The sequence below is a fragment of the Cervus elaphus genome, chromosome 16 (assembly GCF_910594005.1).
Source record: "Cervus elaphus chromosome 16, mCerEla1.1, whole genome shotgun sequence".
Taxonomy (NCBI): Eukaryota; Metazoa; Chordata; class Mammalia; order Artiodactyla; family Cervidae; genus Cervus; species Cervus elaphus.
This window is the reverse complement of record NC_057830.1, coordinates 29,611,845-29,626,631: the sequence shown is the minus strand read 5'-3', so window position 1 is coordinate 29,626,631 and position 14,787 is coordinate 29,611,845. Positions and strand designations below refer to the sequence as shown.

At 45.4% G+C, this 14,787-nt stretch overlaps 1 protein-coding gene and 1 long non-coding RNA gene across 17 annotated transcripts in view; both read left to right on the top strand.

The window, feature by feature from the left end:
- The window catches only part of LOC122709939 (aminopeptidase O (putative)), a 392,862-nt gene that overhangs the window by 224,578 nt on the left and 153,497 nt on the right, over positions 1 to 14,787 (top strand). For all 16 annotated transcript variants that reach the window (XM_043927317.1, XM_043927315.1, XM_043927318.1 and 13 more), the window contains exon 6: positions 12,142 to 12,331. In XM_043927317.1, the coding sequence (XP_043783252.1) occupies positions 12,142 to 12,331 (190 nt within the window). The remainder of the gene's footprint in view (positions 1 to 12,141; positions 12,332 to 14,787) is intronic.
- On the top strand, positions 10,374 to 11,896 carry LOC122709941. The gene is made up of 3 exons (XR_006345779.1): positions 10,374 to 10,545; positions 11,243 to 11,307; positions 11,822 to 11,896. It is a non-coding gene; the product is annotated as an uncharacterized LOC122709941 (long non-coding RNA).

Sequence of the window (14,787 nt, the reverse complement as noted above, 5' to 3'; positions counted from 1 at the left end):
GCTGCTGTTCAGCTGCAGTTACTACATAGGAACGTGAGTCTAGTGTAGTCATATCTTTCAAATTTTAAACAAAATTAGAAAATTTGGATTTCTAGTGAAATCTTCCCATTTATAAATTTTGGCAATTGATTTTTTTTTTTTTAAGTTAAAAAGCAGCTACCACAGTGTAGATTAGTGGCTCTCAAAGTGTGGTCCCTGGATCAGCAACATCAGTATCACTGGAAACTTCATAGAAAATGCAGATCTCAGGCCCCACCCAGGCCTGTGAATCAGATTCTTTGAAGGTGTGGGTCCACGATGTTTTAACAAGCCCTTCAGATGGACTGCCAGGTTCAGCAATATTGCATGCGACACACATTAAAAAGTTATTAGTAATTTATATGAAATTCAGATTTAACTGTGTGTCTGGTATTTATCTAGCAACTATATCTTTAGGTGATTCTGAAACACATCTCACGTGGATCAAGTGAAACATGCAAAAGAGAGCCAAGCTGCCTATATCTGAATCAGCTTTGATACATACTAACTATGGGATCTTGGCAGAGCAGTCGTGTAACTGCTCTATGACTCAGTTTACTTGCATGTAAAATGGGGATAATAATATCTCCCTCACAGGGTTATTGTTAGAATTGAATGAGTGAGTGAATGGAAAGTCCTTAGAACGGTGCCTGAGAAAGGGTAAGCAACATCTAAGAGTTTACCATCATCAGTGCTTTATTTTTCCTTTCCTTTTTCTCCACCACCATCATTCCAACTGTCAGGGAATACTTGAATACAGCTTCCTTCAGTTCTCTTATACTAGAACAAACTTTGATTTCATGATAGAACTGATTCTACACCCTAGGCCCTAAGGTAGCCCTGGTGCTTGTTCTTACACAAAGTAACCTCTTGCTTTGAAAGCTAGCTGAAAAATGGTGTGGCTGTCTGTGTACCAGTGACTGCTTCCAGGGCTCACCTCTCAGCCTGCATGCCGTGCTGTACTGAGGCCTGTGTCTGTAACCATCAGCCTTTTTACTTCACCAGCCCCCAGGACGCCACTGAATCACCTTTCTGACCACATCTTGAAGTTTCAGATCCCCAGATCGCCTGCCTGGGCCGTGGATACTTGTTCGCAGTTGTGAAAGCAAACTGGTGGCCCCCTCCCGATTAAATTTCTGAGTACTCTTTGGGAAATCCCCACCATTTCTTTCTCTAGACTTGATTTGCAAACCCAGAGTGCTTGCACTGTATTTCAAAGGAAACTCATAACCACGCTGCTCTTACTGAGGGTGGTGCAAGCTGCCTAAATGTGCCCCTTCATGAAGCAGCTTTCCATGCTTCCACAGGGTCACAAATGACAGACTTGTCCACGCAGAGAAAACCAACTGGATGAGCTATTCAGGTTCTCAGCTGCGCCATGTTATTGCTGTTCTGGGAATGAAGCACAATGCATTATTTTATTAAATAAAGATTTTCCCTATATCACAGTAGAGGCTAATTTTATTAGCTCTCTTTATGGGAACGAACGTCATCACCCTGGCTGGGGAGGCTGGGAGTAAGGGGTAAGGGAGCGGAGAGAATCACATTTGGTCATCCACGTGCTCCAGTGGAGGCTGCCAACATGTTTTAATTGGTAATTACTTACCAGAAGAGTTCTCCAGATCCTGCAGAAAACACACAGCTCTCAGTTCATAACTCACTTAGAGATGATTCAGAAGACATCTTCAACTACAATAAATATTGTTGATATAGTTTGGGTATGGCTATGCCCCTGGTGTCCAAAACACCAGAGTGCTCAATAACTTCAAGAAGAAGTGAATCCTTTGTTCTCCTCTATGAGAATCCGGAGCCTCCTTAGGTTGAACATGTACCTTAAGATTCAGAAACAGAGGAATTGTAAAATTCTGTCATATACTGGTTTTTGTCTCTTGATTCTTTAGCTTTCTAACATGAAATAGTCACTTGCAGCTTTATTTAGCTTTTTAGGTGAGCATGACCACAAGATGCCAACCCCACCACCTTCTCAAGACAGAGTAGCCCAAGTTAGGTGCAGTCAACTCCTAACATCAAACACTAATGCTGCCTCCACTTAGCGTGCAGGGCTGAGGTCCAAAACACCAGCACTAGGGACGATGTCCACCCACAGAAGTGAAGTGTCCACCACTCTGCTATGGCTCTGCGGTCTTTGGCCAGAGGCGATCTTTGTTTTCAAGAGTCAGAGGTGGTCTCCATGTTTTGTCATTATCATGCTATTATTTTCCCTTAGCAGTTGGCCAAGGCCAACCCTGTCCCCAGAAGCACCCCTTCCCCCCTCCTTGTGCCTCAGTAAGAGCCCCCTCTCCTTCCAGCTCTTATCAGCTTTCAGGCCTTACCCTGTCTTCCATGAGCAGCCATGTGAAACATGGTGGGATCCAGGAGTTAACGCCTCCACGTACAATGAAACCCTGCACTTCTCCTGAAATAACCGCTGTAAAACAGAGATGATAAACTTGTAGCTCCTGTCCATAGGTTGGTTTGCTCTGGCACAGCATTATTTTTAAAATTTTGTCTACTTCTTCCTGTTGTTTTCTACTTTCCTCCTGTAGTTACCTGTTTCCCTATATTATTATCACTCCCCTAATCTCGTTATCTGGTTCCAAATAGGAGAAGGAGTACGTCAAGGCTGTATATTGTCACCCTGCTCATTTAACTTATATGCAGAGTACATCATGAGAAACGCTGGGCTGGAGGAAGCACAAGCTGGAATCAAGACTGCTGGGAGAAATATCAATAACCTCAGATATGCAGATGACACCACCCTTATGGCAGAAAGTGAAGAAGAACTAAGAGCCTCTTGATGAAAGTGAATGCGGACAGTGAAAAAGTTGGCTTAAAGCTCAAATTCAGAAAACTAAGATCGTGGCATCCGGTCCCATCACTTCATGGCAAATAAATAGGGAAACAGCGGAAACAGTGGCTGAGTATTTTTTTTGGGCTCCAAAATCACTGCAGATGGTGACTGCAGCCATGAAATTAAAAGACGCTTACTCTTTGGAAGGAAAGTTATGACCAACCTAAGTAAGTAAGTAACTGTTAGTTGCCCAGTCATGCCCGACTCTTTGCAACCCCATGGACTGCAGCCCATCAGGCTCTTCTGTCCATGAGATTTCTCAGCCAAGAATCCTGGAGTGGGTTGCCATTTCCTTCTCCAGAGGATCTTCCCGACTCAGGGATCGAACCCAGGTTTCCTGCACTGCAGGCAGATTCTTTACTGACTGAACTACAAGGGAAGCCCCTAGACAGCGTATTAAAAAGCAGAGACATTACTTTATCAGCAAAGGTCCGTCTAGTCAAGGCTATCGTTTTTCCAGTAGTCATGTGAGAGTTGGACTATAAAGAAAACTGAGCGAAGAAGAATTGATGCTTTTGAACTGTGGTGTTGGAGAAGACTCTTGAGAGTCCCTTGGACTGCAAGGAGATCCAACCAGTCCATCCTAAAGGAAATCAGTCCTGGGTGTTCATTGGAAGGACTGATGTTGAAGCTGAAACTCCAATATTTTGGCCACCTGATGCGAAGAACTGATTCATTTGAAAAGACCCTGATGTTGGGAAAGATTGAGGGCAGGAGGAGAAGGGGATGACAGAAGTTGAGATGGTTAGATGGCATCACCGACTCAATGGACATGAGTTTGGGTAAACTCCAGGAGTTGGTGACGGACAAGGAGGCCTGGCGTCCTGCAGTTCATGAGGTTGCAAAGAGTTGGACGTGAATGAGTGACTGAACTGAACTGAACTGAACTGAATCTCGTTATCTACTTCCTTCATCTTGTTCTCCACTTCCCATCTTGTTGTCTACTCCCTACCTTTTGTTATCTGCTTTCCTCATTTTATCTGTTTCCCACCTCTCATTATCTACTTCCCCATCTCCTTATCCACTTCCCTCTATTGTTGTCTGCTTCCTTACTTTTGTTATCAGCTTCCCCCATCTCATCTACTTCCCCATCTCTCTCTCTACTCTCTCATCTCCTTGTCTACTTCCTCCATGTCACTGTCTACTTTCCCACCGTTATCCCACTCCCTCCATTGTGTTATCCACCTCCCTCTTTTTGTCATCTTCTTGGCTCCTGCAGTCCTTCGAGTTTGTGACCTGCTTTAAACCATCTCTTCTTGAAAAAAAGAAAAATCAGAAGATTTTCTTGGCAGTGAAACTATTCTGTACGATACCATAATGGTGGATACACGTCATGATAGGTTTGTTCAAAATTCACAGAATGCACCACACCAAGAGTGGACCCTGATGTAAACTACGGATACTGGGTGGTGATGCATCAAGAGAGCTGTCATTTCTAATAACAAAAGCACCTTCTGATGGGGGATGTTGATAGTGGGGGAGGCTGTGTGTGAGTGTGGAGGCAGAGGCATATGGGAAATTTTTGTACTTTCTGCTCAGTTTCTCTGTGAACCTAAAACTTCTCTAAAAATAAATAAATAAATAACATCTATTTAGGAAAAAGAAGTCAGGCCTAAACAAAAGTGGGTGGGAGGCAGAGGCTGGGGAGGAGCAGTAGGCAGAATGGCATGTTGTCCTGCCTGGGATCCTAAAATCATACCCTAAGGACTGACCCATGCACCCTCGCACTTGCTTGTCTAAGCATCTCCTTGCAGTGGCCCACCAGGACCTGGCATAGGACAAGGTTAGGGAGAAGGATGTTGCACTCGGGAATTTAGCCCTTGGGGGGTGGGGGGAGGGTGTGGAGGGGGCAAGCATCAGCTGTGTTACTGATGCTCCCCTCTCTTTTCCCCTATCCTTTGCTTCCCTACCTTCCTTCTCACCAGGAAGAGGCTGAAACTCTGCTGATCACAAGGTCTGGTAACCTCCGGTCAGTTCTAACTGTGATATGAATTTAAGGAACAGAGAGAGGTGCAGGGCATGGCTGGTGGCTCCTCTTGGGTGAACACGGAAAATGGAGTTCCAGGGAGAACAGTGATCATTGCACCACTAGGCTTGAGATGGCAGAGAGGAAGTGGGATCCTGAAGTCACAGGTCTAAACCCAGTGACCCTGGGCAGGGTAAGTCAGAGTCGGGCTTCGGGGTCAAGAATGTGTGAGTAGGAATACCAGCTCCATGACTTACCAGGCGTGTGACCTTGAGCTAGTCACTTTACCTCTCTGTGCCTCACTTTCATCATTTTTAAAAATGGGGATGATGATAAAATCTGTCTCTTGAGGTCATAAGGTAGATTAAATGAGATGATGTATATAAAATACAGTGCCTAGCACACTGCACATACTCAAGCACTTGAGTCTTTAGAAGAAGGATGTTTCTGGTAGAAGTCTCTGGCCCTGGGGATTCCACTCAGTCACTCTCTGCTACAGTCATGTTAGCAGTTTGAGCCAAAATTCATTTAGATAAGTGACTAGATGTTTTTGCCTCTTTGCTATTTAGCATTTTTAAAGGAAAACACATACTAATTTAGCCTTTTCTCTCAAACCTATATCCTTGTATTGGTCAGATGCTGTTTTCTTACAGTTTTTAGATCTGGTTTCCACTTCCGGCTACTGAAAGGGCCACATCCCCATGTCTCATAAGGTTCCAGTCTTAGACTATACTATGTGGCCACAGTGGAATGCCTGATGGAGCAGAAGGAAGCAGTCCCAGAGCCAGAGGGAAGCAAGGGCCCTCCAAATCCATCTGGGCCATCTCTTTCCTTTGGGGCAACAGATATGTCCCCTACCTTAGACTGCATCTGGGAGTGGGACTGAGGGATTTCACCGTAGAGATGAAGGGGCCGGAACTGAGCATTTGGTTTGTAAATGTACCAGGTGAGATGCTGGCACATAACCACATCACACCTGACAGAGGAAGAGGAAGCACGTTCTGAGTTTGTTGTTCAGTCCCTAAGTTGTGTCTGATTCTTTGCGACCCATGGACTGGGGTATGTCAGACTCCTATATCCTCCACTACTTCACAGAGTTTGTTCAAATTCATGTCCAGTGAGTCGGTAATGCTACCTGCTGATCTCACCCTCTGCCGCCCCCTTCTCCTTTGCCTTCAGTCTTTCCCGGCATCTTTTCCAGTGAGTCAGCTCTCTGCATGGGTGGCCAAAGTATTAGACCTTCAGCTTTCAGCAGCAGTCCTTCTAGTGAATATTCAAGGTTGATTTCCTTTAGGATTGAATGGTTTGATCTCCTAGCTGTCCAAGGGACTCTCAAGATCTTCTCCAGCGCCAAGGAATTCAGTTCAGTTCAGTAGCTCAGTCATGTCTGACTCATTGTGACCCCCGTGGACTGCAGCATGCCAGGCTTCCCTGTCTGTCACCAACTCCCGGAGCTTGCTCAGACTCACTTCCATCGAGTCAGTGATGCCATTCAAGCGTATTATCCTCTGTTGTCCCCTTCTCCTCTTGCCTTCAATCTTTCCCAGCATCAGGGTCTTTTCTAATGGGTCACTTCTTTGCATCAGATGGCCAAAGTATTGGAGTTTCAGCTTCAACATCAGTCCTTCCAATGAACACCCAGGACTGATCTTTAGGATGGACTGGTTGGATCTCCTTGCAGTCCAAGGGACTCTCAAGAGTCTTCTCCAACACCACAGTTCAAAGAACCATCAATTCTTAAGTGCTCAGCTTTCTTTATAGTTCAAGTCTCACATCCACACATGACTACTGGAAAAACCATAACTTTGACTAGATGGACCTTTGTTGGCAAAATAATGTCTCTGCTTTTTAATATGCTCTCTAGGTTGTTCATAGGTTTTCTTCCAAGGAGCAAGCATCTTTTAACTTCATGGCTACAGTCACCATCTGCAGTGATTTGGGGGCCCCAAAAAATAAAGTCTCTCACTGTTTCCACTGTTTCCCCATCTATTTGCCATGAAGTGATGGGTCTGGATGCCATGATCTTAGTTTTTTGAATGCTGTTTTAAGCCAACATTTTTATTCTCCTCTTTCACTTTCATCAAGGGGCTCTTTAGTTCATCTTCGCTCTCTGCCATAAGGGTGGTGTCATGTGTGTATCTGAGGCTATTGATATTTCTCCTGGCAATCTTGATTCCAGCTTGTGCTTCATCCAGCCTGGCATTTCACATGATATACTCTGCATATAAATTAAATAAGCAGGGTGACAATATATAGCCTTGACATACTCCTTTCCCAATTTGGAACCAGTCCATTGTTTCATGTCTGGTTCTAACTGTTGCTTCTTGACCTGCATACAGATTTCTCAGGAGGCAAGTAAGGTGGTCTGGTGTTTCCACCTTTTGAAGAATTTTCCACAGCTTGTTGTGATCCACACAGTCAAAGGCTTTGGCATAGTCAATGAAGAAGTAGGTGAAAAAAAAAAAGAAGTAGGTGTTTTTCTTGAACTCTCTAGCTTTTTTGATGATCCAAGGGATGTTCGCAACTTGCTCTCTGGTTCCTCTGCCCTTTCTAACTCCAGCTTGAACATCTGGAAGTTCACGGTTCATGTACTGTTGAAGCCTGGCTTGGAGAATTTTGAGCATTACTTTGCTAGCATGTGAGATGAGTGCAATTGTGCAGTAGTTTGAACATTCTTTGGCATTGCCTTTCTTTGGGATTGGAATGAAAACTGACCTTTTCCAGTCCTGTGGCCACTGCTGATTTTCCAAATTTGCTGGCATGTTGAGTGCAGCACTTTCACAGCATCATCTTTTAGGATTTGAAATAGCTCAACTGGAATTTCATCACCTCCACTAGTTTTGTCCGTAGTGATGCTTCCTAAGGCCCACTTGACTTCACATTCCAGGATGTGTGGCTCTAGGTGAGTGATCACACCATCGTGTTACCTGGGTCATGAAGATCTTTTTTGTACAGTTCTGTGTATTCTTGCCACCTCTTCTTAATATCTTCTGCTTCTGTTAGGTCCATACCATTCTGTCCTTTATTGTGCCCATCTTTGCATGAAATGTTACCAAGGGATGGGTAACTCCTATTTGTCCTCCCTTTCACATTGCCCCAGGCTACTTACCCTGAGTCTGTATGCATGCTTAACGGTATCCAACTCTTTGTGACCCCATGGACTGTAGTCCACCAGGCTCCTCTGTCCATCAAGTTTCCCAAGCAAGAATACTCCAGGGAATCTTCTGAACCCAGGGATAGAACCCACGTCTCCCGTGTCTCCTGCACTGGCAGTCAGATTCTTTACCACTGAGCCACCTGGGAAGCATTCCGAATCTTTAACCTTTCAGTTATCCAGATTATATTTGCAACTTATTAAGTCATGCAAGCAAAAGTTGCTTTCACATCATCATGAGGTCCTTTTAGAACTATCCAGGTTAACTCTGGAAGTACTCAGAGTTCCCCTCTTTCTTGATTTTTCTTTCCTCTCTGGAATGGAATGTTGGGCTCCACATGTTGTTGAGACTGTGAAAAACTTTGAACCCGTAAATTCAAGCTTGGTGAGTATGTGTCTGTTTCCTGGACACACTTCCCAAGGACCTGTATAAAAAGTGAATCTGCTCCCCCTAAGGGGTGTTGGATCTGCTCCAGGATAATGGTGGGGTGCCCTAGGGTTCTTCTTGTCCCTAAGCAAAAGCAATTTCCTGTCCTCTGGGTCGGGCTGCCGCCTGCTCTGACCGGCTGGGGCCGCGGTGCTGGGCTGGGGCCCCCAGTGCTATACCTCTCCCTGCGCCGCAGGGTGGGCCACGCTGGTCACGTCTCCCTGAACAAAGCAGAAATAAATCACACACCAGCCCCTGCTTAAGATCTGATGAAATTCTCCATTTCCTCTCCAAATTGAATTCCTCCCGAAGGATTGGAGCGGCTCCTGAGAGTAATGAAGGCACTCCTTCCTCCTCTGCTAGACGCATGTTTTAAATTAACGGGACACAGCCTTCTAATCTGGGTGGGGAGGGAGCTTTTAGGAACAGTCTTGAGAAACTGTTTTCAGACCAGAAATGATATTTTTAAACTTGAGGGGGGAGGCAGCAGACAGACAATACCACGTGGCCTTTGTCGGGAGGCAGCCCCGCTGGTGGTCTCCCGGGAAGGAAGGCGCACACGTGTCTTGCTGGGGCCCTGCCCGCCCCCTGCCCTGCCCCGCCCCCTGCCCTGACCCGCCCCCTGCTCTGCCCCGCTGGCCCCAAGATCACTTGCAGTGAGAATTTATGACGGAGAATACAAATAAGAGGGATTGTGCTTTTTGAGAGTTGAAAATATTACTTTCCCACCCATTTCTTATTTGGGAAAAATGATCAACTCTGTGATTTTGAAAAAAAAAAATTTTTAATAAACTTTTTAGGATGAAGATGTCATTGAAGTGATTATCTTCCACCCTCTGTAATGATGATGAATCAACAATTTGGCATTTGTAGAGGCAGTTGACACAGGCCCTTTCAAGGGAAAAAAGAAAAAAAGAAAACCCGTTTTCAAATGGAGCCTGTCAGAGTGAAGACTGATGCCCGGCTGACTGACTAGGACCATGAATACGATTCTGACAACTTGGAAAAATGTGAAGAGCCCAGGGGTGAAACTTATAAATCAAGTGAAAGGTTTGAGTAGAAAATTTTAAACATTCATTCTGTTTTGAAGAAGGGTGTGAAAGAAATTATCTGTTGGTAGAGGAATATTTAATATTACTCCTTGAAGTGAGTTTGAGCCATTATACAGTTCTTCATTCATTGTTGAAAAAAAGCAGTTTAAAAATTCTAGTTACCATGAAAAATCCTGACATTTAAGTTCAAAGGGAGAGGAGTAAATTCTCCTTAACTTGAAAAAAAATTCTATTCGTCCTTTTATGTCCAGGATTTTGTTAACAACCCTTGAGAAAGATTATCAAAACCTTACTCTGTGTTTTTAATTTAGTTTAAGAAAGAAGCCATCTTTATAGGGAGGTATGATCCATAGGTAAAACCCAACCTTAGACAGAAAACTCTGCTGCAGGAGAATCTGGGGTCTGGTTCTCAACTGGAAAATTGCTTTTCAGGGAGAAGGTCATGTTTTCCACTGATAAGAGGGTCATTTGTATCAAGCGAAACGCACATCCTTCCAATCTAGAAGGAAGTTTAAGTTTCAGTTTTCTGAGAAGACAGTAGGAAACACATTTCTCCCTGGCTAGGAAGAGAGTATTGAGGACAGGGAATGGGAATTTAGGCACCATTCCAGCAATGTCTGGGTCTGTCCTGAGCCCAACCAAGGCCAGGGTGGTATCTCCAAAATACCGGGTCTGGTGGAGACAACGAAGACTATTGAAGGGGAAAAATTACAGGACAGGAAAATGAAATGCCACCCCCACACAGCTGCTTTGTGCATTCCTTCAGCGCTCTCAGACTTTGATATTTGCATAAAAGGGCCTGGATCAACTTCCACCCTGGGACAAAGCAGCCAGCAGGTCGCCGTGGACAGGGCAGGCTTTTTCCTCATGAACAGTCTGCAATTTCACAGTCATCAGCGTGTGTACCCCTCCTGGGCCGAGGGGTCGGCTCAGCCACACCATGTCTGTAACTCTGCGTGCACCGTCTGGGTCTCTGGCCAGCAGACCTTTCCAATGCAGGCTTGTCTTTGAGCCTGTTTACAAAGCCTGAAGTTACTTCTGTTTTGTTTTAGCCAGAAGGGTGAAGTGCTGCCAGCAGTATGTCTGGAATGTTATTTACTTGGTACATTTCTGTGGCTTTTCTTTGTAGAGCTGCACATGCCAGAGCAAAGGGTCATTTACTTGAAAATGCCAGGTTTCGCAGTTTGTCTTCTCCATGGGCGCCTTTCTCAGGAAGAGGAAGTTTAGCTCCTGTGCCTCTTGGTTCCCTCCCACCCTCCTCCATCCCTCTCACCCTTCTCTCCGTCCTTCCTGCGTTCCTTCCTGGCTTCCTTTTTTTTTCTTTCTCTGAGTTAGTGCTCTGAAATACTGTTGGCGCCTGCTGCATTGCACCCTTGTATCCTAAATGTCCCAGCTACACTTTTATTTCCCGGAGTTTCTGGTGGACTCTGCTGAAATCCTGGCAGACACTTTCTCATTTGCGTGCCTGCCCTGTTATTATTGCACATGAAAGCTGTCTGTTTTGGCACACATGACTGCCGCGATTTCAGTTGAGCTCCCTGAGCTGAATGGGTGAGGTTGTGCAAGGGAAATACAGGTGGGGTTTTCTCTACTGGTGGCCGTGGGGGCGGAGGACAAATCTGCGAGCAGTTCTGGCTTGTGCGGAGCCCACATGATGGCAAATGCATGGCTTTTAAAGGAAGGAACCAGTGTGTACAGTTTCTTAATTTGGAAGGTTTCACAACTACTTGTGTTCAATTGATGGAGGAGAGGTTTTTTTTTTTTTTTTCCAAAGCAAATTCTTCATTCATAAGACTGTAAACAAGTCCTGGATAAATGAGAAATACTGAAGCACAGGAGGTATATTCCCTTTACTTCTTCTCTCTTCAGCCTCCCTTCCTCCCATTTCATCAATGCAGCTCTAATCATGGTGTTTGGGGTTTTAAAACAAAGTATGGGAAATGAGATTAGATATTAGTAAATCTCCCTGGCTAGTGCCAGCCCTGGGGCCATTTGCACACCTGAGTGAGTGAGCTTCCTTCTCTCTCTCTGCCTATCATTGTGTCATGTGAATTATAAGCATCTGTAGATAGGAAAAGATACCTTTGAAAATCTCAGCCTTACAGAGATTCAGCCTTTATCAGAGTCTCTTGAAACCTCACCCATCCATGGCACCTGTGAGTTTGTTACGTCTGTAACCAGCCCTGGCCTGAAATAGAAAATGTTTGGTTCCATTCTTCTCGGCTTTTCCTGTCCTTCTGCGTGACTTCTCACTTTGTCTGTGAGCTACTCGGATTTTTGGCTGAAGGGTCTTCTTTGATCACTGTCTTGACAGCATGGGCTTCGCGTTCCCACACCTGCTCTTCTTTTACAGTCCAGATTTCAGAGTAAACGCTTCCATCGCCTTGTAATTTCTTCAGTGTAAACCTCGGTGCAGGTTACTTATTACAGGTAATAGCCTTTTGATGACGGAGACAACTGCTTGGCAGAAACGGCAGCCTGAACCGCTGCCAGGAACACAAACTGCCACTTTATTTATTTCTAAAAGCATCTAAGTTGCGAGCCTATCGGTCGTGATCTAGCATGCACATGATAATAACAGGCTGGCTGGGCTGAGAAAGCTGCCCCAGGGGGGCGGTCAGGAGGACAGGCCCTGACAAGACTCGTGTGTGTTTTCTCCCCCATTATCCACAGCCCACACATCGTCTTCCTCTCTCAGAGCACCTTGACTGGAATGAGCCAGCTCTGTGGGACCCGTCTCTGCCATGAAATTGCTCATGCCTGGTTTGGCCTGGCGATTGGGGCTCGAGACTGGACAGAGGAGTGGCTGAGTGAAGGGTTCGCCACTCACTTGGAAGATGTGTTCTGGGCCAAGGCACAGCAGGTAAGTTTCAAGTGCGCTAAGCATTTCAGTACCCAGAGTCAAGTTCAACTGAGTCGTTCGCTCATTCAGCAGATAGGTATTGAGTGCTCATTATACACCTAGGTACTTGTTCTGTTTGCTTTGTAAATGAGAGGAGAGACCTTGCTCCCCATGGGGTTCACTGGGGTTCGCGATCTAGTGATGACAGGGAGACCAGGTAGGTAAACAACAGCATCTGCAACTTGTAGGGATGATTACTGTCAAGAAAATGAAGCCAGATAGAGAGGGGTGGAGGAAGTGCTGTTTTAGAAGATGCTTATTAGAGAAGGTCTCTGATGAGGAGACGTTGAGCAGAGACTTGCAGAACAGGTGGTACTGTGGCGTATGCAAGCACTCCTTTATGCTTGTGATTGTGTTGACATCAACCATGTTCTGCTTTGTTAAGTGATGGGATGAAATTTTAAATCCAGAGTGATGATCTCAGATGTCTGCTGCAAGTAATGAGGAATGAAACAGCTGGTGTTGCAGATTAGGGAACGGGGAGGACTGTGGTACACCGGCCACTTCCCCTCAGTCCTGGCCAATTGCTGTCATGTTGAAAGGAGGGCTCAGTAGAGCCTGGACTTCTAGTGTTTTAAAAGAAACTATGACTGTGGATTTTTATGTGAAATTTATCAATGTGAAAAATATGCAGACTAAATACACACCGAGGCCAGACCTGGTCAACACACTCCTAGTTTACAACCTCAACTTTAAAGAATTAGGCACCAGCAATAAGGAAGATATGGCAGCTAACCTGCTTTCTGCTTGTTTTCCAATTCCTAATATCGGGGTCACGTCTTTTCCCCTACTGTCTCTGCTTACTGGACTATTTGAATTCTTCTGAAATTCGCAAGTTCGTACATATCTGCATGATTTTGTTAGTTCCTTCTGCCTGTTGAAATCCTGTGTATCTTTCACTAGCCAGCTTAAGGTCACCTTCCTTTGATAGCCCAGGCTCTTCATCTCATTCACAGTGCAGTAATGCTCTTCTAGAAACTTTGAGTTTCCACTGCAGTTGTACTTACCTCTTTTTTCTCACTTGTTTCTTCTTCCTCCCATCCCCATGAGTAGGTGATGACCTCTTCCTCAGTGGCACAGTGGCCTGCTCATCCTCCCACGCCCCTTTCCCACCTTGGCTACTGAGCTAGCAGTGTGCAGAGCTGTGTCCCCCTCCACGCAGAATCTGTGAAGAAAGGTCACATGGCAGATTCTTGAGCAGAAAGGCTGGGTTTGAAGTAGGACCCGGGTTGGAATCCCAGCTGTGCTGTTTACCAGCTTTGTGAGTGTCAGGAGGTTAAGTCACCTGCCTGAGGCTCAGTTTCCTCATTTATAAAATGCTTAACCTTGCAGAGTGCAAGGGGCGGTGTGTGAATGAGCTTATTAGCACCATGCCTGACACATGGAGTGTGTGCAAGAAATACCAGTTGTCCCTCTTGTTCTCTTCATCTTTGTTTTTGCCACCACCTTGCGTGGAGTAGGCATTCAGCAAGGATTGAATAGGTTTAATGTAAATATGCCTCTCTCACCATCTCTCCCCTGAGGTGCTTCCATCTGAGACGATCAGATTTGCGCTATTCGGGTAATCAGGAGTGTATGTCAGGTGTCTGATGACCATCTCTCTGCCCTTTATGTCCTGAATCCCCAGAGAGCACTCCCCCTTTATCCTTCCTCTTGCCTCTACCTCCTGGAATCTCTTTGCTTGGGTCCTGCCTCTAGCTGTTCTGCCCTGCATCTATCAGTACTGATAGAGGCACAAAGTTGGCCTGGCTGCATCTCACAGCTATAAACCTTCCATGTGTCCATTCTCTGCTAGATTCATAGAGATAAAAGGCTAAGTCCACCACGCTGCTTTGAGAAAGGTCAGAGTCTAATTTTGAAGATAAGGAAAGCATATAGTGGAAGGAAGAAGAAAATAAGTTAGAAAAGAGAGGTAAACACTAAGTAGTGTGGGACTTCAAAGGTGAAAGAGGCTGGATGTGAGAAAACCCAGAAAGCCTTCTTGAAGGAGATGACTTCTTATGAGCCTCAAAGGGAAATAGGGGTTAAAGTTTCTCTGTCCCTCTTTTACCCTTAACCTGAAGTAGGGGGCAGTCCACCTCATCTTCCTTTAAGGTACATGCAGTAAATCCTCAATGTGTGAAAACACAGACACCCCCTGAAGTGAAGTGTCCATTCTGGAATCAGCACAAAGTTTGGAAACATTTCCAGGGTTCATCGCTTGCTCTGATCCCTTCCTTGAAGGTATAAGACTGAGCTGCTGGTGGTCCCTGCCAAGCCTCCTCAGCCAGAGAAAAGTGCTCCTCAGGGCAGAAAAGGGTGGGTGGCCTCAGGGGACTCTCCCGCTCAACAGGTTGCTTCATCACTGAACAAGGCATGAGAGTGCAATGTTGCCTTTCTGCCCAGGAGACTGTACTTTGCAGCACCACACATTATCA